Source organism: Vespula pensylvanica, chromosome 20, assembly GCF_014466175.1.
Source record: "Vespula pensylvanica isolate Volc-1 chromosome 20, ASM1446617v1, whole genome shotgun sequence".
Taxonomy (NCBI): Eukaryota; Metazoa; Arthropoda; class Insecta; order Hymenoptera; family Vespidae; genus Vespula; species Vespula pensylvanica.
The window spans coordinates 72,536-94,151 of NC_057704.1; the positions used below are offsets into that span (position 1 = coordinate 72,536).

Sequence of the window (21,616 nt, forward strand, 5' to 3'; positions counted from 1 at the left end):
GTAATCCCTCAAATATCTTCTTTCGCGCAGACGTTTCCTTTATATTCCATTCTTATGGTCGGATAATAACGAAACGTTTCTTAACGAAGCGACTCGAAACGAGTAGATTTTCCCTATATTTTCGAGCGAATATTTCAACTCGAAAGAAAAGGAGAAACAGAAGGAAAGAGAGAGAGGAGAGAGAGAGAGAGAGAGAGAGAGAGAGAAAAGACATGCCCGGCAATTTCCGACGATACTGTTCTGCTGATACACGTTCCACGACGGAAGTATTATCCACTTCTTGGTCCAATTAAGCGCGACGAGAACGAACGACGATATCGCCAAAGCTGCTACCGTCGCGGTACCAGTTAGTGTTAGACGTTCGTTCCAGGGACACGACGATGATACACGATATACCTAACACGTAGGTATTCGCGAAACGCGAGATAATCCTTCCTCCTCTCGTCCAATCCCATCCAGTATTACGAATCATCGAGTTTGGCGTTTGAGAATCGACGATCGGATGGAAAGTGAGAGACGGTTCGTTGTCTGCGAATCCCTATGCGTATCCCCTCTTTCGATTGTCGTCGTTATTATTATCATCGCGATCGTTATCATCGATACTCGCATCCTCGTCGATTCGACGTGTTCCGCCGGAACCTTCCTCGTGTGTCGAAAGGACGATCGCGATATAGTGATAACGACGGGAAACGTTGAAAACGCGAAACAATGTCTATATGTGTAATGTTAAAAAAAAAGAAAAGAAAAGAAAAGAAAAAGAAAAAAGAAAACAAAGAGATAGAATGAGAAAAGAAGAAAATAAGAAAAGAAACGGAATCGTATCAAATCGAAATCGTTTGATATATCTTTTTTCGTCTTCTCTTTCCTTTCCCTTTCCTTTTCCATTCCCCTTTGTGAAGAGCATTACGACGAGGAGAGAGAGAAGGAGAGAGAGGGAGAGAGAGGGAGAGAGAGAGAGAGAAGGGACAAAAGGGTCGGGGGTATTGACTTTTTCGAAATAAGAATCAACGAAGCAACGAGGCGGTGTACTTGTATCGGACAGCGAGATAGAGCGAGAGAGAAATAGGAATTGTGTCTCGGCTATAGACGTTCTTAAGGTACCGAGACGCGTCGCAAGTGGTTCATTATTCTCGCTTCCCCTAATGGCTTCGCTCGGAGCTATTATTCGTTGCAATTATCTCGCCGTGGTCGTAGAATCGAATTCGTCGTCGGTACGTTTCCCGTTGAATCGGTGGAACGGAAGAAAAATAAAGTAAAATGTCGAAAAAGAGGAAGAAGATCGACGCTCGTAAGATTTAATCGTAAATAAAATTGATGTCTATCGGATTTGTTAGTAGAAAAAAAACATACACACACGCGCGCAAGAAAAAAGAAAAGGGAAAAAGACAAAGGAACAAAAAAGCAAAAGGAAAGAGATCGTAAAGATCGTACGCCGGTAACGGTTGGCGTTTCTTAGCGATCTTCTTCATGAATGAATCCTCACGAACGCGAAGCGCCGCGGCCGAGCGGTTGGTTCTTGGACTCGGAGATATTACCTGTCTGTATACGTGGCTATCCGCTGTCGCCAAACGATGAACCGGTTCAGTGTGGTGTCGACATTTGGGACGATCGTATGCATTTCGAGAAAGCTATGCTCGATCGGGCTTCGCGATCAATGCAATAAAGTCATCTCTCTCGTTTGTCCGGTAAAAAGGAAAAGGGAAATAGAAACGGTGGAAGAATTTGTTCATTTCATTTTGTTATTACCATGTATCGTTAATTCTTTGCTTTTGCTCTCGCGAGTGTTTTTTTATTTAAATCGATCGATTCGTACGGCCGATCGTAAAGATAGATGAATTTGAAGGAGATCATGAACGCTTACTTATGCTTTACTATTCGTCGACGATATAATAAAACTTAACGCGACGAATTCTAACGATACTGTTTTTCTTATTCCTTCTCTCTCTCTCTCTCTCTCTCTCTCTCTCTCTCTCTCTCTCTCCCCTCCTCTCTCGCTCGCTCTCTCAGACCCTTTCTCTTACGAACGGGTACACCGAGTAACCCCCGTTACTTTTATTATTTCTGCGATAATATTTCGTACTGGCTAATTAGTCGGCGCACGAAAACGAAAACGAAAACGAAAACGGTCCGGAAGCGTTCGAACGAGAGCGCCATGTGTAACGAAAATCATCGTTCATTCAAGTGTTGACTCGATCAACTGACACCGGCGATAAGTACGGCGAACGTTCGTTGTTCGAAAAGAGAAGCGAGGATTTTGAGAGACGATCGAACGAATCTTTTGAAGTGAACCAACCAAAGTTTTTCCATTCGAGCAGAAAAATTTAGGAAAAGGAAAAGAAATAGAAGAAAAAGGAAAGGAAAAAAATGGCAAGAAGGAGCAGTCTTATGTGCACGTTCGAACCACCGCAAGAGCCAAGGTAACGAAGCTCCAAGATATTTCTATTCTTTCGCGAGCTCTACGATTCTATTTTTATTCGCGTGAACCATCGTAAATACCTGTCGAACCTATCGTTCTTCCTTTCGTTGAGTATCGTCGTTCGTCGTAAGAGGTACGAATTAAAAAGAAAAACTATATATAGATCGATATACGTATATAAGCGAGTGTAATACTTTCGATCGGTCAATTTGGATCAGATTCGCAAAGGAGAAAATATCGAACGAAATCGAGGGCAATAAAAGAGATATCGCGTACCCTTCTACTCGTATAGTCCCAATGACTATCTTTTCAATTATTACAAGATACGATAGGGTAACGTGCAATGATGTTACGTAAGCAATTTATGAGTGACTCGATGATAGGATATTCGTTGTAGCTCTTACGAAATGATCAAAAATTAAAAAAAAGAATCGAGAGAAAAAAGATCTTTTTACGATAAAGCAAGTGATTTCAGCGTCTAACAAAATCCAGGAGAAACGTCTATTTCTCTCGAACGTAGTCCAACCGGTTTCTTCGTAAATGACAAGAAAAAAAAAGATGAAAGTAGTAGACGACGAGAGATCTCTTTGGTCTCTTCGGATCTTCGGAATGAGAAGGAAGAAAAAATCATTCGTCGAAGAAGGATAAATGAAACGAGAGAGAGAGAGAGAGAGAGAGAGAGAGGACATTCATTTACAAGGCTCGTCACGAGCGTAAGAGAAACGGTCGTAAAACGGTCGTGGGACGGACGGTCGTGGAACGATCGTCGAACGGCCGTGGATCGGTCGTACAGGTTGACGAACCCGCATTCTCTTTCTCCCTCTCCTTCGTTTCTCTTTTTCCCTCGCGAAGCATAGAGGCACGTACTTTAGCCGCATATAAGAGCTCGCGTGACAATGACAACGAGAAAGAATTTTGGGAACGTACGTTCGTTGGACACGTATTGATTTGCATTATTCTCGTCATTTCCGACGCGAACGACTTATCGTTTCGAGTTACTTTTGGTAACGTCGATGAAATCATTGACCATTCGCTTCGAACTATTTCTAACTATTTAGATGTATATAATTGACCGTATCGAACAATTCCGGGAATCTATTTGTCATTCGATCAAAGATTAAATATGCCGATTGAAGGATCCGTCAAAATAAAAACGAAATACAGTTGAATTTAATTAGGTTCGCTTGTCAAAGCGCTATAACCCGGCTATTAATTAGTTAGCAGACTAACGAGACTACTCGTCTTGCGTAGGAAGCGTGTATTCTCTCCACGTGTCGGCGGCGTCAGTAAGCGGACGCGAGAAACCGCAACGCGAGTTCCAGCCATACGCATGCTCGGTTCGATTTTTCACGGTCAGCTGATATTCTCTCTCTCTCTCTCTCTCTCTCCCTCTCTCTTCTAGGTCACTAGATGCTTCTCCCGAACGTCATTGCATCCGACGTTCGTTCGGTTTCCCTTGCACCTGAAATTTTCCTTCGAGTTTCGAGTGCCGAGATACATTGAATTCGTCGAAATGGAACGAAATCCTTCGACGAAACGTCGAGGAACTGGATGTAAGTGAGAACGAGACCGTGAATGCAGTGCTTCGAGAGAAAACGTGCATTTCGAGTAAGTTGTCGCGTCGACGAGTAACACAGTGACGCGACCTGATCGTCCGGTACGGTACCAGAATCTTCAACGACCCGACGTCGATCGATCTTAGAAGGTTTCGTTACGATCGTTCGGATTTTCACGTCGCGAGTTCTTCCGTAGACGAGGATTTTGACGTTTACGCTGCTGTCGGAGTAGCTCACACGCCGTTCTCCTTCGAAGTTTCGATCGTTCGGAGAAAGCTTTCGATGGACGAGCTTTACGTATTGGCGCGTTATTTGAAAGGATCAACAAAATCGAGTCGTTGGGAGAAAAGTATTTTACCGGACGGTCGATCGCTTCGTACAGAATTCTTCAGGAAAGAATTTTACGTAATTTTCCCTTTCTTTCCGATTTTTCGTGCAGAGAGAAACAATGACTTCCACCTCGTCGTCCAGTACTACCTCCCTTTGCGTAAATGCTGACGGTACTCGACGATACTCGAACGACGGTATCGACAGATGCGATTACCAAGAAATGGAAAACGCCGGCACAGCCCGACTTCTACCCGCGTACAACGGTCCGCGTGGTAAAACGAAAGGATTCCTCGAGAACTTACGCGTTGACACGTGAGTCACGCTTTCTTTTTTTCGAAGAATTTCTTCCTATTCTTTTTTTCTTACACGCGCGCACCTACGAAATGCGTATATACATGCATACACGGATATATAAGCATCGCGTAGAGTCCTACGTTATCGATCCCAGCTGGATATGCGACGATCAAGCCGATATCGACATATATCAAAGTAAATAATTATTTCGTCGAAACAAATGCAGACAGATGGCGCAGACCGAATCTTTTTTTCTTTCTTTCTTTTTTGTGAGGTTACTTCAGCTCGTTACTATATGCGATGTACGTACATTTCGCGATGATTTCGATCTTTCAAGATCGTATAAGAAAGATTCTTACGCGTCCTGATACGAAGTAAAATGAGTAACGATAACGCAACGATTCTTAATAAATGGTACAACGAGAACAATAGCGATGGTTGAAATAATAATTCCGAATAAGTAAAAAACAAAGGTTACGTACTCTGCGAGATCCACAGAACGGTCTATTGCGCACGGTGGCTATTCCATCGAAGAACTGAAACACACTCTCTCGATTGTTACTCCTCGCCTAAGAGCTAAAGAGCTCCGATGCTAAAGTCGAAAGTATTTATCGAAACGTATCGCGCAACGCGCCGACCTTTCCAATAATTTATATTTTTTATCAATTGTTCTTGACATATCTAATAAAAGCTAATACATGAATATTGAGATATGCGTACATTTGCGATATTCATTTAAGATATGCGAGGAAAAACAAGAAACGAAAGAAAGAACGTTGAAAACAACGATATGACGTCTTGTCGTCAACCTGAACACGATGTAAAAAAGAAAAGGAAAGAACGTGGGAAAAGAGGAAAAAGATAAAGAAAAAAAAGAAAAGAAAAGACTAAACGAACCACTCGAGCTCCAACGGTCTGTCCGAATGAATGATTATAATCTTTCAGATCTCGCTTTCGCACGAAAGGTGTGATCATAATTGGTATCGTGGTTGCAGTGATCCTCAAAATAATCATTGCCATTGGTCTTTACGCCATTCATGACAGTTTAAAATATCGCGAAAATGAAGGAACTCTGTTGCCACCAGATCCGGAGAACAACCAGCCACCTTCTTGGAGCAAATTGAGGGTGTTCAAACGTGGCGCTGTTTGCGCCGATGGTGCACCATGCGCCGTCATTGGCAAGTAGGTAGAATAGAACAAAAAGATATTTTCTATAACTTATACACGATCGTACTTTTTAATAACTTTTATACGAGTCGTACGGAGGTATCGGTTTTCAGCTTGTCGATATTAAAAGTTATTAAAAGTTATCATCGGTTTAAAATTCGAAAAAAGGACTACGTCGATATTACAATAATCTTACTTTTATTTTTTCCCCATAACAGAAATATCTTGGAAAGAAATGGCTCGGCGGTAGACGCAACGATCGCCTCTATGATCTGCAACGGTCTTGTAAACATGCAGAGCTTGGGTTTGGGCGGTGGATTTCTCATGACGATTTACGATAAAGCCGCTGGTCGAGCTTACGTATTAAATGCAAGAGATAGAGCTCCGTTATTGGCCAACGCGACCATGTACGCTGGTAAACCGGAGCACGTTTCCTCGATCGGTAAATCATCCTCGGTATTTTTGTATTTACCCTCTCTAACGTATCGTTCGATAATTCGAGATCTGTCTTTCTAAAAAGGTATCTTCAAGCGTCTCTTACTTTTAATATAGAAAATTACATCGAACCTTAATTCGCACGTTGATTTATACGTCGGACTTTGTCATATAATTTACATTTTAAATGTTATCTTTCTCAAAAGAAAAAGAAAAAAGAAAAAACAATACCTCGAGAAGATTCGATAAGAAGTCGCTACGTCGTATTATCGTAAATTATTTTAGGACCTCTTTCCATCGCCGTGCCTGGTGAGTTAGCCGGTTACGGGGAAGCTCATCGAAGATTTGGCAAATTACCATGGGCGGATCTGTTCGAACCGAGTATAGAACTATGCGAAAAGGGTTACACTTTATCCAAGATCCAATACGACGGGTTTGGATATAACGAAAAGAATATTTACACGGATCCTACCTTGAAGTAAGTCATTTTCTACGGTATTCTACGCTCTTTCGATTACTTTAACGATATCCTTAAATCCGCAGGAAACTGTTCGTTGATCCAAAAACAAACAAATTCATCAACATCGGTTCGATCGTAATACCCAAAACGCTCTGCGAGACGTTAAGAATAATCGCTAAAGAGGGTGCTTCGGTATTGTACAACGGAACGCTCGGCGAGATCGTTGTGGAGGATCTGCAAAAAAGGGGCAGTATCATTACCATGAAGGATTTCAATGCATACGGGTACGTATAGAATTCTGATCTAGGAAAGAAAAAAGTTGAATGAAATTTTATAACGATCGCGGATCGTAGAGTCTGTTAACGCGTTGTTCTTTCTCAGTGCTACGTGGGAGAACCCGATCGAGGCAGAGTTTTCCAACGGAATAAAGCTTTTTACTCCGGGTACACCGGGAAGCGGAAGCTTGCTCGATTTTATTCTCAACGTTTTCGATGGCTTCCGATTTACGTCGGAGAGTTTGTCGGACTTCAACTCGACGATTCTAACTTATCATAGAATGTTAGAAACTTACAAATACGCCTATGCCCTACGTGGTAACATGGGCGATAAGGATTTCGTGAATATGACGGAGGTACGCTTCTGATTCCCTATATAACCAGAACATAAAACGTTGGAGATGTCGTGCTACTTACAAAAAGGAAAACCTTTCGTATACGATCTATCTAACGCTATGCGTTACTTATCTCGTTACTTCCAGTTAAACAATAATCTAACGTCGAAAGATTACGCGAATCAAATAAGAATGAAGATAGAAGACACAAAGACTTGGAACGATCCGGGACATTACGGGGCTTCCTTCGATAGCGGTGCCGAGGATCATGGAACGGCACATCTTTCGGTTTTAGCGCCAAACGGTGATGCGGTGTCGGTTACCAGCACGATTAATTATTAGTTCGTAATACGTCTATCGTTAACGTTTCGTTTTAAATGACTTGGAGGTAGAACGTTATATCCGAATTATCCGAATAATTTCGTAGCTTTGGAAGCGGAGTGACGAGCGAGAGAACTGGTATTCTATTTAACAACGCCATGGACGACTTCGGGATACCATCGAAAACGAATTACTTCGGGGTTCCACCTAGTCCCAATAATTACATCGAACCTGGAAAACGACCGATGTCGTCGATGGTACCTACGATCCTGATCGACGAAAATGGTAACGTTAAGATGGTCGTTGGTGCTTCGGGTGGCACTAAAATCACGACAGCTGTCTCTCAGGTACGCGTAACGATCGAATTTCTTTCTTTTTCTATCTTTCCTTTTTTGTTTTTTCTTACGTTCGTCGATTTCAAAGAGGAATCTCTTACACTTCTCTGTAACCTCACGATGAATTCACGAAATAACTTTCTTAGGTGATCGCTAAAATTCTATGGATGGGAAACACAGTTAAGGAAGCCGTCGATGCGCCAAGAATACATCATCAGCTGTTTCCGGCTGAAATGGCTTACGAGTATGGTATACCCAAACAAGTGATCGACGGTCTGAAGAATTTGGGATACAAAACGTCGCGTTATAGGGAACGTGGTAGCGTGGTGTGCGTAATTTTTTGCCACAACGGTACCATCTATGCGAATGCGGATTACCGAAAGGGTGGCGATGTTTACGGAATCGATTGAACGAGCGCCGAACGAATTAACTCGTACGGTACTTTTGTCATGAAAAAGAGAAAACGCGCGAGTCGTTTTCTAGTAAAATTATTCTCAATTCCAATAAAGAGTTTTACACGCTATCTTCGTCATCTGTCATCTGTCCCGTCGATCGCAATTTGTCCTACAAATATGTCACGAGTTTCATTCATTTGAATTAACATTGACATAGGAGACACCTCGTCGAAGACTTGTATCTGTCTTAACGAACGCTTAACGTCCGTTCAAACGAAATTTAACCGCGATCGTTGTTTCCTCTGACGCACATTAAAAGTAACCGATATACCTATATATGAAGTTGATAAAAATAAAAATGAGCTGGCGATGTGTCAACCGATATCTTATATGTATGTATGTATGTATATAAAGAAAAGAAAAAAAAGACGGATAACCCTATGGTTATTCAACCGAAGATAAACGTTCCTCTGTTTTTTCACCGACTTCGGGGGAGACACGTCATTCGTTCGTTTACACGTGCGGACCGGCATCCGATCGTTCGCGAACGAGCTTGGCTTTTACGGGCTAGCGCATTTTCAATATCCACCTGAAGTTTCGAGGTTGAAGCCGCTCGCGGTTTGCACGAGGTCACGGTAAACGAGGTCGTTTAATTCCGTCCCACGTCGGTTCTTTACGTCTACGTGAATTAGCGTTCCGTCGTAGCATCCGTCAGTCGGAGAGTTCGATCCGAATCTTCGATAAAGTACTTACTTACGATCTTTTATGCTTTAGAGGGACACGTACATTTTACAATATATACTTAAACTCGTACACGCGTATGTCCGTCGAAATAGGGCTAAACCCGTAATTTCCGTAGTTTAATCGTCTTCGTTTCGATCGAAGCAGATCGATTAACGGTATTCGCTAGTCGATAACGACACGATCGTCTATCTCTTTTCTATAACGTACGTCAATGTTTATCTTCCTCTCTCTCTCTCTCTCTCTCTCTCTCTCTCGCCCCCCTCCCTCTCCGCTGCCCCTCTCCTACACGTTCTCCTTCCATCCGCACGCTACGATCCGTTTTAATTATGATTCACGTGGAGAGAGATTACTATCCTTTCTCGTCTCGGCGAGCCAACTACGAATAGAGTTCGAGAAGAGAGAAGGAGAAAGGTGGACTTTGTATACCGGTCGTCTCAGGAGTTTCGCAAAGATAGCGAATTCTTACGATTAAATTTAAGCGAAAGAATCGCTCGTATTTAGCTCGTACACGAGAATGAAGATAATACTTGAAATCGAACCGGCCTTGGGCTTGAAAACGGGAATTGCGTTGTGACAGTCTTATCTCGATCTTCGAGCGTAAATAATAATATTATTATAGCATCGTTCGCGCGCGAACGACAATCGGCGATTAGTCATAGTGCTGAAATATAATAAATATCTTTTTCGCGCCTTTCGTATGTTTCTACGTGTATTATGTACATAGAGTCGATTATCTTGAGCATATTTCCACGTGCAAATGCATAACATGACAGATAAGTTAATTTGTAAAAATGACATCTTTCATCCTCGTAGCTTCTTTACGGACAAGCGTGACAATCGAATACGTTTGTTCAAGATTATTTGTATTTTCTAAGCATTATATGGCAATTAAATAGACACGTATCCCTAGTTGAATAATGTTATGTCAGAAAAAATATTTTTACGATGGTCGTTCGAAAAGGTTAGTAATGTTGACGAACGAACGTCGTAAGATAAAATTGTAATAACTACTTACGATTCTTTTTATACATTTATATATCGACGATCGTTATAATATCATGCTACATTTTTTTTTCTTTTTTTTTGGTAAATATAATCTCAAACGTATCGTTTCATCGAGCGTTCGAAGCTCGTAATACGTAGCGAGAGCAAGCAACGTTTCGTCAAAAGCGTTCGAAAAAAGTTTCACTCACCTAGAGAACACGTTTTAACGTCGAAAAGCCAGGATGCTGGAGATAGTATGGATAAGCCCGCGAAATGTATACTTAATAATTACGAATATTACGAACCAATCGATCAAATTATTTAACGGAATCTAAGACGCGCGTAAATTCGAACCAGACGGGAAGAACGAACTGTCGGTAAATACGATGAATTATAGTAGTGCTCGGATATTTCCTTTTTCTTTTTCTTTTTATTTATTTTTCGTTTCTTTTTTTCTTTCTTGTTTCCTTTTGATCGTTATTGCAATTATTTCTTATCGACGTTTTCCATTTTTTGACCGTACTCGTACGACGTATTTATAACCTATTTTTTTTTTTTTTTTTTTTTTTCCAACAAAAGTTATTTCGTTCCGAACGACGTAGAAATATTTCTACGAGTAGCTCGAATTTTTGTCAATACCGCAACGACGAGCGATTTCGACGAGAAATTTAAATGAGAAAGAGAAGGAATACGTTCGATTTCTGGAATATTCCCAATAGCAATCGCTCGAACGTAAGTCTCGCGCGATTATCTTTGTACGACGATTATTGAATCGATAAAGTGTAGCAACAAGCGTAAGTGATGCAACATTTACGTTTTACTGCAGATAACAAGAAATATTTGTAAGAGACTTGTGTGAGAATCGTATTGTAGAATTTTCTCTGCGTAGTACGTTCATACGCGTACGTATATCGTACTTTCCGAGTTACTGTCGATACTCGATAACGATAAAAGTATCTCGACGAACGAATCCTTGAGCGTAACTTTCGAGCCTTTAACGTTTTTTAAACGATCGTAGAAGGAGAAAGAAAATATTTCCGAGGCGTCGAATCGGAGGATTATCGAATTTTCCGTTCAAACGAACATCCTATCTCTCTCGCGAGCTAAGATCGCAATTGAAAGGGAACATGCGTAGCATGTACGAAACGCGATATTGTTACGGGATGATAAATATCGCTGCGTATCCGTGCAGAAACGTTGGCGACACCAGCGCACCTATTCGCAGCTATTCGCTTCAGGTAATGTGCGAATAAAGTATCGAAAAGTGTTCTCTCTCGAAAGCTGCGTAAATTTCGATATATCGTTTTTTTTTTTTTTTTTTTTTTCGCGTAATTCCAACGATTTATGTAATTTTCACAAGCCAGACGCACGTCGGTGATTCTCTGACGAACGACACGGGCATCTATTTTGCTCGTTTTAGGAACAAAATGACGACGAAGAGAGGACACGGCTCCGTTGCGACGTTATACGTTACTGCGAATTGCGCATGCGCAAAGACGGTCGAGCGTATCCTATAAAAGTACTCGCTAGAACGTCATCGAAATTAGTATCGAATCGAGCGTAGACTCGATACGATCGGTGCCGAGAACGGTTGATTTTTTCCAGTCTCCTTGATCACCGCTACTAAGCATTTTTCAAAGTCTCTTTGTGCGATACAACAAAAGCAGAAACTATGTCCGATAACTACTACGTCGACGAGTACGAGCACTTCAACTACGATTACGACAAGCACATTTTCACCGGTCACGGTGGCAAACAACGATCGAAACGCGAAGCCGACGCTCATACCAATCATTTCGATCCGAGCGGCCATTCCAGAAAGATCTTAACGAAGCTCATGAATTCCGAACATAACAAGAGACAACAGGGAAAGACCAAAGCGTAGATAGATTCTGGTAAATATTTTATTTCGTATTCTTTGTCGTCATTTTTCCATACGTGCGTACGTATATCGCGTATACGATCGTAAAACGAATCGATCGTTACGCATGTATCTCGGTCGTTTTTTTTCCCTTTATAACGACACCTCGCCTCTTTTGTTTAAACTTTTTTTTTTTGCTTTAACGTTAAAACGGTAACGCTCCATGATACGTACGTTCCATTCCAAATCGCATTATGTCTCTCAACGTTAGTAGTCGCTTTCCAGAGATATTACGTCTGATGTTAGACGCAATAACTCGTACGTCTCTACCGTCGAAAATTAATAAATCGATTCTCGCCGTGTACTGCGTCTTACTTTTCTTATCGCGGCAGCCATTTTAAATGCACTCGCTTATTCTACGCCCAACATTCCGTAAGAAAACATTTCTCCGACTTTTACGACGAATTTATCGGATTTGTTTTTCCTCTTGAACTAATTTATAGACGCGTTAGTAAATATAAGCTAATGACAAAGGACGAGTAAATGTTGATGCAAAACAACGACGTAAATACATCATATGTGTGTGTATATTTTTCTTTTCTTTGTTTTCGTTGCAGGTCCTTTAACATTGGCCGTTACACCTCCGTGGAAGTATTATCTCATCTCGACTTTCTACCATCCGGAGATACGGGGACTCTCGGCTATAAACAAAAGCGTTGTCGACAAATGCATTTATTCATCGATCATGACTTCTCATTCGCAATAAAATTACTAATAAGATAGATAGCGTTATGTGATATCGGAATAGTCTTTCGATATTCGATAGTTTATAAGTTTCTTTTTTCTTTTTTCTTATTCGGACTACTCTTAGAGAAGATATTATTAGATTATGGAGTTTCTACGACACGTCAAGACCGTCGACTATGTTCGCGCTCGGAGAAGCACGAACGATCGACGTCGTTTGCATACATGCCATTGATTCGTTCGTAAAAAAGGATGAACCAACGACAAAACAAAACAAAAAAGAAATACGAAACAATCGCGATTGTAAACTTCGGCCATCGGGTTTGAATATTAAACGAAACGACATGAGCTTTACTCTCTTAGCTCGTCATTACTTCTCGTCAAATCGTTACTTCTAGCATCGATAAGTTTTTTTTTTCCAACTTGTATCATGAAAGATCTTTGATACTTAAGTGTGTTATATTACGTTAAAGTCTGTGTAATAATTGACATACACGAAATAAAGACTAATAAAATATCTTTCCGAATGTTACATTGCTGCTTGCGTCATTGGATTATAAATTGAATTTATTTATAAATATGAGCTGCACGATACAAAATATTACATACGTAGAAATCGTTTTTTCCTTTTCTTTTTTCTCCCGAACCATAAGGTAAAATCAAGATATATCGCGTCTGGTAACGAACGACGTTGATGAGCGAATACACAAATTCCAGTCGCTTATTTTTATAGCGTATCTTTTGAAATATTCATTTATACACAAACATTCGTCCTTTGCGTAAGTAAAATTATCAAATGATAGCTTAAACGTTTTTCATCGAAATACTTTGGAATATACAGAAAACATCCGTATTACGTCGATAGAAAATATCGTGTTAATCGCATAGGCACCGATGATCCCATATCAATGGAAGAATTAAATTAATTTATGTCGAACGAAATCTAATTCTTGCTTTAAGATACCAATCAAGAGAAACTCGGTAGACTGTATCGTTACATTTTTAGGTACTTTCGATAACAATTTTCGCGCATTGTCCAAGTCGTCCTGATGACTTATAATTATTGTTTTTTCTGACAATTTCGCAGATGGCCGTAACAAAGCTTTACCGCCACACGATGCGATCATGGCTACAAAATAGAAACGAAGAAAAATTAAATAATTTGATTTATTCGTATCCTCGGTATAGTACAAGGTATAATAATAAAAAAAAAAAAAAAAAAAAAGAAAAGAAAAAGAAAACTCACTTCTCAGTTCCGATATAGGAGGCGATATTATATTTGGAGTTAACAAAACTACGTAACCATCCAACAATTTTCTTTCTCTAGCTTTGTCCAAGCTCTTCCGTAATCTAAATCCATACTTCGCTTCCATAGCTGGATCCTTCAACATGTAATTCTCCCAATCTAAGAAACGGCCGGCTTTTTTGCTCTCGTGCAACCAATTTATAGATACTATCGGCACTGCGTTCGCTAATGCACAAAGAAATTTTATCGTCCTACGTATTTTGTCTGTAACCAATATAGTACATTTCGAAGGATCTTCCACCTTTGTAGCGCCTAGAAGAAACAAAAAAAGAAAAAGAAATGAAGAAACGAAATATGACGCGATCCGACGAATTAGTTTGGTACGATATATAGCGTTTGTCATAAAAAATGCTAAGAAAGAAAAGTTACAAGTACCTAATACTTTCAACACTTTAGCGTATTCATCGTCCGTTATACCGGTGAAAAGAATTTTTTCTTTTGCAGAAAATGAAGTATTCGGGCTTAAAAAGGACACGCTTCTACGCGTCGTAGGCGTCGAAGCTATCGTGGAAGTTTTCCTATTACTTTCTTCATCCGTCGAAGTATCGTTGTTCCTTCTCCCCGTTTTCTTCGGACCATTTGTATTATTTTCATTTTTCCGTTTCTCCGTGATCGTTCGCGTCGAACGAGTCGATCGTGATCTCGCGTTGAATATCGCAAAATCATCCTCGTTCTCGACGGTCGATGTCGCGTCATCCGTCGTAGAATCGATGGACGATTGCGAGGAATTATTTTGACCGAATTTGGTTCGTTTAACTCGCGATTTGGATACTTCGTAGCGCGTATTGTTCGTTTGACCCTTACGGGAAACGTTACTGTCCTCGTTTAATGTACCACCGTCCGAATTGGCGTTCGTCGCTTTACGTTTTCGAATATTTCTTGGCTGGATAATCGAGGAATCGTTCATAATCATTGCGATCTCTTGCGACTCCTTTCCCATGTCGATGTTGGACGTATTACCGGCTTTGGTATCTTTCATGCCGCTACCGTTTCCCTTGCTCTCTTTCGCGCGACGTTCTTCGATCTCCTTTTTCGAGTCCGTCTCGGTCATGGATCGAATAATATTCCTTTTTGGGGCTTTGTCGGTTACGTAAGTTAAAATACTTTCGGATTCTCTTCCGACATTTCCCTTATCCATTTTATTAGTCCTCCTTTTAACCGAAGGTTTGTTGCTCGAGTTTACATTGCCTACTTTTTTCTCCCTTTTAGCCACTTTTCTCTCCGTGAAACGACGACTCGATTTATCGTCTCCGTTGGAAATCAGATCTTCGGCCATCTTCTTTAGATTTTCGTAATTCGCATCTTCCATCGTTTCGGATACGTTCTTAATAGTAGATCCGGTTTCCCAGATTTTAGATTCGTCAGATCTTTTATTGCTGGAACGGCGCGTAGATCTGGTTTGTTCCAACAACGGTGTCGATGACGCACGAGCGTCTGAAAGAGTGCCGCATATATTAACTTCCGGCAGTCGAGTTAAGATATCGTCGTCTCTCTCTTCCGACAATTTTGCCCCTGTTTTCGTGCGTTCGCCGGCAGTTTCTTTCGAAGAACGCGAAGAAATCTCGAAACTATTTAATAAATCCTTCTCTATGCGATCGGTAGTTTCTTCGGAACGAACGGTGCTCTCGATTTTCTTGGCGTTTCTAACTTTGTTCGTCCTGCGGCGACTACTGGTTGCAACATTTGAATGAATAATCTCTTGAGAATCAGCAAGAACATTTCGTTTTCTTTTGGAAACAAGCCTATCGAAATATACTTCGGTATCCTGTGAATCCGATGTCCGTCGACTCGATTCAACCGATTTCGCATTTTTTACTGGAGCCGAGACCGCATTATCCGCCAACTTTGAGTCTTCATTCGACGTTCGATCGAGATTATATCGAGATAACTCTAGAATATTTTTAAGAGATTGAGTCGATATCGCCGTTGCATCGGTTACCTCTTCGTCGTTAACCTCGTCGAACATATCGTTTAACTTCTGTTCGAGAGTATCGTTAAGAATGATTTTACGCCTTTTAGCTTCGTCATTTTGCGTTTTAGATACTACTTCCGTCTCTTCGATTACTTGGGTAGCTGCCGTCTCATAATCGATATCTTCTATACTGGTGTCATTACATAAATTCGATTGTACCTCCTCGGCTGACGACGGCTTGGCGTCGACCGCATAAATTGTACTTAACGGTTGCGTATTCAATAAATCAATATCAATGATGTCATTCCTTTTTTCATACGATTGCACGTTCGCGAGACTTTTGATCGCACCATGATTCGATTCCGGCAACTCTATTACTTGCGTGTCCAACGTATCGATATCATTGTCCTTTTCTCCAGTTTTTCTTCTCTTCGCATTATTAATGAAGTCGGGCAAGCATATCAATTGAGTTTCCAAGGTATCCAAGTCGTCGATTTCACTTTCTTTTCTAATCGGATCTATAGAATCCTTTCTCGATTGAATGCACTTGGTCGCCAAAGCAATATCGTTTTCTATGTTTTTTAATTCTTCGACTCGATCCTTCGAATTTGTTTTCTTTGTGGGAGCACTCGATCCCGGGGCATTGCATATTTTTCGAGTCTGACTTGTGTCATCGATATCAACGTCTTCGTCGTCGCTCTTTCTCCTCTTCGCCGGCGGCGACGACGACTCTCCAACGTTTGCCGAATCCAAATAAATATTAACACGTTGCGTGGCTGACTCAAATATATCTTCCGATTCGCAGCTTGTACTTCGTTCGTTCTGTTCGCACCCGCTGACGTCGTTATATGCCGTTTCCAGAGAAAAATGGCTCGTTTCGGAAGAATACTCCGACACTTGGTTCCTTTTATCTTTATCGGATAATTGCATGATAGATTCATCACCATCTTTCGTTGTTCCGTTATCTTCTATGTTTTTACCTTCAATGTCAGTTTCTCGTCGTTCGTCGTTAACGCTCGAATCCGATAACGACGACAACGTAACGACGTTATTTTTGCCGTTACCTTTTAATACTTTTTGCGGTAGCTGATTCGTGGACGGCCGTAAACAAATGGATTTTCTGCAACATTCTTGCGCCGCTGCAGTCGTCGAGTCACCTTCGTTCGAAATTGACGAATTACTCTAAACACAAAAGAATAACTATACCTTTTGATAACAGCGCGCCGTTTCTACTTCACTTTGTATCGCTATGTTACAATCATTCTCACCAATGAAGAATCCGGCGTTTCTGGAATTACAGCCGTTGCGTTTTTTAGCTTGGACTGTACGGGTGTTTCGGGGATAACGAATTCGCTTTCCAAACGGCATGTCTTATAAACCGCTTTTATCCTACCAAATTCAATGATACTATTATTTTTTAATTCATAATAACGCGTGGGGCGTAAAACAATCTGAAACAAAGGTATCGTTTTAAGTAATTTAAATGAGATAAAATATGCTACCTACGCGAAACTTTAACAGATTTCATAAATTTGAAATTCTACCGACGAATGAAATACTTGATCGACTTACGTTATTGAGTATCGTTCTATTGGAAGAATTCAGATCGCATATCCATGCATTTGTCGGGCATGTATTTATCTCTATTTCTGCGTGATATTTCGATATACTCTGTAAGAGAGATATCGTTAGAAAGAAAGAAGAAAATAAGGCCTTATATCGAAACAAGTTTCCTACCGTTAAACGCGCGAAATAATTATAAGTCAATCGAATGTATAAAAATTATTTATGCTACTTTTAAAGACTTAATCGAGGAATACCTGATCGTTAAAAAGAATATTACAATCTGGATGTCGTCCTATTTTATTAATACCTTTATAAATGGGATATGAAGTAGAATTGACGGTCAATACGGCAATCTGAAACATTTTCCATTATTTATTCGACTCGATGCAAATAAGTAAATTTGTTAAAAAGTTGATTACCTGTACATTCTGTTCCTTTCCTACGGGCTGTTCGATCTTTTGAGTCGGTATGTCATCATAATCGTAACAAACTTGTGTTTCCGGCAGATCCATTCCGGATACGAATTAAATTAAAAGGATTAACTTTTTAACTGCATAAGTCGCACATCTTGAGCATAACAATAATAATATGTGCTTAATGTTATCAGAAAGGTGACCTTCGCTGATATGTGTTAGTTCCGACACTTGAAAACATTAATTTTAGAGCTTGATACGACGATGTCAAAGTTTATGCAAGTAATATATCTTTAACGATAAGAAGATATACGTAGCCTGATGAATACTTTATAACAAAAATAAATAATAAGTAATCGAAGCAACGGAGATCCGTTCCCGCTACTTCATTTAACTTTACTATATAGGATTCACGTGCGCGACGACTCGTACCATTGCAAAGGCGGAAGTGGCGCCACAAAACGATGAAATTTTTTGGACAAAAAGCTCAAGGCAACAGAATTTCTTCGGAAACCAGTGAAATTCGAGTCGTCCACTAGTCGATGTCGTTCACACTTCCATCTTTTCGCTGATTATTACGTCATCGATCAGCTGACGCAATTCCGACACGTTCAAAATTGCGATGTTCAAAATTGGCGCCTAATTAAAGCTCGCATTAGAAACATTTTACACTCGCGCTCGAACTGATGTTCGCACTTGTATAATTATTATATCTTCGCGTAGTATCTTCAAATGGTATTTTATTAAATTTTATCGTAACAAAATATTTCATTTTTGAATTAAATTTTTTTCAAGAAATATATAAATTTTATTTTATATTACAATTCACTCCGATAGTTTCACGACCAATTCATCCTTCGAAACTTTGTCGCCAACCGTACAGAAAACATCCTCGACAATTCCGTCCACGGGTGCTTTAACTAGATGCTACAAAAAATGACAATGAATCGTGGGAGAATACTTTTATAAGAGAATACTTTTATAATTTTTAATCGAATGAACTTACTTCCATTTTCATAGCAACGATAACAACTAATGCATCACCTTGTACAATTTTATCACCTCTTTTAACAAATACTTTATCTATTATACCAGACATAGGACTGACCACCGCGGAAGGTTGTAGTTGTACGTTCTTCGTGAGTTCGGATAGAAATTTAGGATTCGCTATATTCAATTGCCACTCTCGAGTCTAGAAAAATAATTTCTAGCGTCCAATCTGTATAATAACGATTATACGTTCTTTCAAAACTGATTCATCAACTTACATTAGTAAATAAGTGCAATCTATTTCCAAGCTTTGTAACTCTTGCTCTCCTAATTACTCCGTCTATCTCTGTATTTAATTCTAACGCATTATTTATTTTTTTCAATGTACCGATTACTCTCCTCCATGGTCCAATATTGTTGGTTCTCATAGAAAATACTTCTGGCTCAATATATTTTACATTCACTTCCATGTTCTTATTGTCAACAGAAAAGTTGAATGTTCTACTTAAAACATGATTAAGTCTTAGTCCGGTTTCCGTAGCAAACGGACTAAAGGGATTATTCGTTTTTAAAGATATACTTAAGGCATTCATTTCCTCGTATAAAATTAGTGCAATGGCACCCTGAATTAACGTCTCGTTAGGAACACGTAAATCTGGGAATAACTTTTTACTATTTTCCGCTATGAAACCCGTATGAACTTCTCCGTTTTGAAAATCTGGATGGAGGCATAAATCTTTAATAAATTCAATATTCGTATCAAGTCCGGTTACCTGGAAACATTTCATTTTTAACTCAAAATAGCAATAACAGTTTTTTGATCTATTATAATATTTTTTACCCAAAATTTATAAACTCACGTTGTATTCGCAAAGTTTCGATCTAAGAATTCTAAGTGCTTCATTTCTATCAGATCCCCAAACCACTAATTTAGCTATCATTGGATCGTAATGAACAAGCACGTCGTCATTTTGCCTAACGCCAGTTTCGACTCTAACGGTTTCCGATGTCTCGGGAGTTCTCAAATAGAACAGATTTCCTGCACCAGGTAGAAAATTATTTCTTGGAGTCTGCCACGAGATAAAAAAAAAAAAAAAGAAGATAAAACTTATTGTTATTTAATAAATGTTATATGACTTAAAATTGAACATTTTACTTCCGCATAAATCCTAGCTTCAAAAGCATGTCCACGAAGATGGATTTTTTCTTGTTCGAGAGGAAGCACCCCACCAGCGGCTACTTTTAATTGCCACTCCACAAGATCTAATCCTGTAATTACTTCTGTAACAGGATGTTCTACCTGGAGACGAGTATTCATTTCCATGAAATGGAACTTATGGTTAGTTCGATCCATTATAAATTCTACAGTACCAGCTCCAATGTAACCTACAGCCTTTGCAGCACGGACAGCCGTTTCGCCTAATTCCAATCGTAGCTCTTGAGATATACCAGGCTGCATGATATATCCAGAACATGAGATTTAACTTGTTTCTATTAATATAATTATGGTTATCTAATATTTAACTAATATCGCCTTTCATAATAATACGCATCGTTACATACAGCTGGAGCTTCCTCGATCACTTTTTGATGTCTCCTTTGAATGGAGCAATCTCTCTCAAATAAATAAACTGCATTGCCATGTTTGTCCGCGAATATTTGTACTTCCACGTGCCTTGGTTTGTCGACGCATTGTTCTAAGAGAACGGCTGAATCTCCAAATGCTTTTTGTGATTCAGTTCTCGCGGATTCCAGAGCATTCAAAAATTCATTTTCATTTAAAACGATTCTCATACCTTTACCACCTCCGCCGCGTATTGCTTTTATCATTAATGGAAAACCGATCTTTTTGGCTTCTGATAATAAAGTTTCATTGGATTGATCGTCTCCGTGATAGCCTGTTAATAAAATATATTATGTAGTATAAAGTACTCTTCGTTTTGCTTGCGATTATCGAACGTACCTGGTATGACGGGTACACCGGCTTTGGCCATAATTTCCTTCGATTTATTTTTTATGCCCATATCTCTTATCGCACTTGCAGGAGGTCCAATAAAAATTATATTCTCTTTTTGACAAAGTTCTGCAAATTCTACGTTTTCAGAAAGGAAACCATACCCTGGATGTATCGCTTGACATTTTGCTTGTTTAGCAACAGATATTATTTTATCTTGCCTCAAGTAACTTTGACTAGACTGTGCCGGTCCGATACAATACGCTTCATCGGCAAGATCCACGTGCATCGCGTTTCTATCTACATCACTGTACACCGCTACAGTTTTTATTCCTAATCGTTTGGCTGTCCGCGATATTCGACACGCTATTTCTCCTCTATTTGCAATGAGTATCTGTGATATAAAACAATTATGTTTTATAAATATGATTATACTAGTTATATAACATTGAATCTTACTTTGTCGATTTTTGCCAGTTGCGTAGTTTCGCAGTACGAACGCGCCTTCGAGGTTAACAAATTTCTATAAAAAAAATAATAATTACATGATAGTGTTATACAAAAAAATTGACCAAACAATCTCTTACTTTTTAAATAGAAATTGAAGTTTTTTAGAGCGATACATGATTTTGGTAGCTATACAATGCAGCATAACATGGAACGCACTGGATATTAGTTGGAAATCTCCTAATTATCGTAGTTCTTGCATTGCGTAATAACGATAAATGCTTATGTCTGTTTACATGATTCGTGTCATCGTGATTTTTATATTTTATGATTTTTATATATTATGATTTTTATATTATTGTCGATGCAGCCATTC

At 39.6% G+C, this 21,616-nt stretch overlaps 4 protein-coding genes and 1 long non-coding RNA gene across 9 annotated transcripts; 2 read left to right on the top strand and 3 right to left on the bottom strand.

Moving 5' to 3' along the window:
* The first annotated feature begins 2,116 nt into the window (after window positions 1-2,116).
* On the top strand, window positions 2,117-8,447 carry LOC122635936 (scoloptoxin SSD14-like). 3 transcript variants are annotated; one of them, XM_043826670.1, is made up of 10 exons: window positions 3,819-4,024; window positions 4,412-4,614; window positions 5,542-5,778; window positions 5,982-6,205; window positions 6,484-6,676; window positions 6,742-6,942; window positions 7,040-7,289; window positions 7,416-7,609; window positions 7,696-7,936; window positions 8,071-8,447. In XM_043826670.1, exons 1-10 carry the CDS (start codon window positions 3,992-3,994, stop codon window positions 8,332-8,334), a joined length of 2,040 nt encoding a protein of 679 aa, XP_043682605.1. In that variant the 5' UTR covers window positions 3,819-3,991; the 3' UTR covers window positions 8,335-8,447. The 3 variants fall into 3 exon arrangements, with proteins under 3 accessions (XP_043682606.1, XP_043682605.1, XP_043682607.1); XM_043826672.1 differs by having other exon boundaries at window positions 5,682-5,778; XM_043826671.1 differs by lacking the exons at window positions 3,819-4,024; window positions 4,412-4,614 and adding an exon at window positions 2,117-2,417.
* LOC122635952 lies at window positions 5,947-6,512 on the bottom strand. The gene is made up of 2 exons (XR_006328808.1): window positions 6,430-6,512; window positions 5,947-6,287 (listed from the first exon to the last, which is right to left on the bottom strand). It is a non-coding gene; the product is annotated as an uncharacterized LOC122635952 (long non-coding RNA).
* A 3,132-nt stretch (window positions 8,448-11,579) lies between the features above and the next one.
* On the top strand, window positions 11,580-13,184 carry LOC122635950 (nuclear protein 1). The gene is made up of 2 exons (XM_043826690.1): window positions 11,580-11,942; window positions 12,526-13,184. Exon 1 carries the CDS (start codon window positions 11,720-11,722, stop codon window positions 11,930-11,932), a length of 213 nt encoding a protein of 70 aa, XP_043682625.1. The 5' UTR covers window positions 11,580-11,719; the 3' UTR covers window positions 11,933-11,942; window positions 12,526-13,184.
* LOC122635931 (FHA domain-containing protein PS1) lies at window positions 12,743-18,173 on the bottom strand. The gene is made up of 7 exons (XM_043826657.1): window positions 17,856-18,173; window positions 17,691-17,789; window positions 17,443-17,541; window positions 17,139-17,321; window positions 14,334-17,052; window positions 13,899-14,210; window positions 12,743-13,781 (listed from the first exon to the last, which is right to left on the bottom strand). The coding sequence occupies exons 1-7, from the start codon at window positions 17,946-17,948 to the stop codon at window positions 13,570-13,572; spliced, it is 3,717 nt and encodes a 1,238-aa protein (XP_043682592.1). The 5' UTR covers window positions 17,949-18,173; the 3' UTR covers window positions 12,743-13,569.
* A 460-nt stretch (window positions 18,174-18,633) lies between these two features.
* Window positions 18,634-21,563, bottom strand: LOC122635932 (methylcrotonoyl-CoA carboxylase subunit alpha, mitochondrial). 3 transcript variants are annotated; one of them, XM_043826659.1, is made up of 10 exons: window positions 21,381-21,563; window positions 21,253-21,316; window positions 20,803-21,187; window positions 20,403-20,737; window positions 20,230-20,292; window positions 19,996-20,139; window positions 19,700-19,909; window positions 19,118-19,612; window positions 18,856-19,041; window positions 18,634-18,776 (listed from the first exon to the last, which is right to left on the bottom strand). In XM_043826659.1, exons 1-10 carry the CDS (start codon window positions 21,443-21,445, stop codon window positions 18,675-18,677), a joined length of 2,049 nt encoding a protein of 682 aa, XP_043682594.1. In that variant the 5' UTR covers window positions 21,446-21,563; the 3' UTR covers window positions 18,634-18,674. The 3 variants fall into 3 exon arrangements, with proteins under 3 accessions (XP_043682594.1, XP_043682593.1, XP_043682595.1); XM_043826658.1 differs by having other exon boundaries at window positions 19,996-20,292; XM_043826660.1 differs by lacking the exon at window positions 18,634-18,776 and having other exon boundaries at window positions 18,862-19,068; window positions 19,228-19,612; window positions 19,996-20,292.
* Between the last annotated feature and the right edge of the window lie 53 nt (window positions 21,564-21,616).

Excerpts from the sequence above, each read along its gene's own strand:
- LOC122635931 (XM_043826657.1), bottom strand. The coding sequence starts at position 17,948 with ATGGATCTGCCGGAAACACAAGTTTGTTACGATTATGATGACATACCG. Across the intron at positions 17,790-17,855 it reads GAAAGGAACAGAATGTACAG|ATTGCCGTATTGACCGTCAA; the intron begins GTAATCAACTTT and ends AAAATGTTTCAG. Across the intron at positions 17,053-17,138 it reads AAACGCCGGATTCTTCATTG|AGTAATTCGTCAATTTCGAA; the intron begins GTGAGAATGATT and ends TTTTGTGTTTAG.
- LOC122635950 (XM_043826690.1), top strand. The coding sequence starts at position 11,720 with ATGTCCGATAACTACTACGTCGACGAGTACGAGCACTTCAACTACGAT.
- LOC122635936 (XM_043826670.1), top strand. The coding sequence starts at position 3,992 with ATGCAGTGCTTCGAGAGAAAACGTGCATTTCGA. Across the intron at positions 4,615-5,541 it reads GAGAACTTACGCGTTGACAC|ATCTCGCTTTCGCACGAAAG; the intron begins GTGAGTCACGCT and ends ATAATCTTTCAG. Across the intron at positions 6,943-7,039 it reads AAGGATTTCAATGCATACGG|TGCTACGTGGGAGAACCCGA; the intron begins GTACGTATAGAA and ends GTTCTTTCTCAG.
- LOC122635932 (XM_043826658.1), bottom strand. The coding sequence starts at position 21,445 with ATGCTGCATTGTATAGCTACCAAAATCATGTATCGCTCTAAAAAACTT. Across the intron at positions 21,317-21,380 it reads CTTCAATTTCTATTTAAAAA|AAATTTGTTAACCTCGAAGG; the intron begins GTAAGAGATTGT and ends TTTTTTTTATAG. Across the intron at positions 18,777-18,855 it reads TCGTTGCTATGAAAATGGAA|CATCTAGTTAAAGCACCCGT; the intron begins GTAAGTTCATTC and ends CATTTTTTGTAG.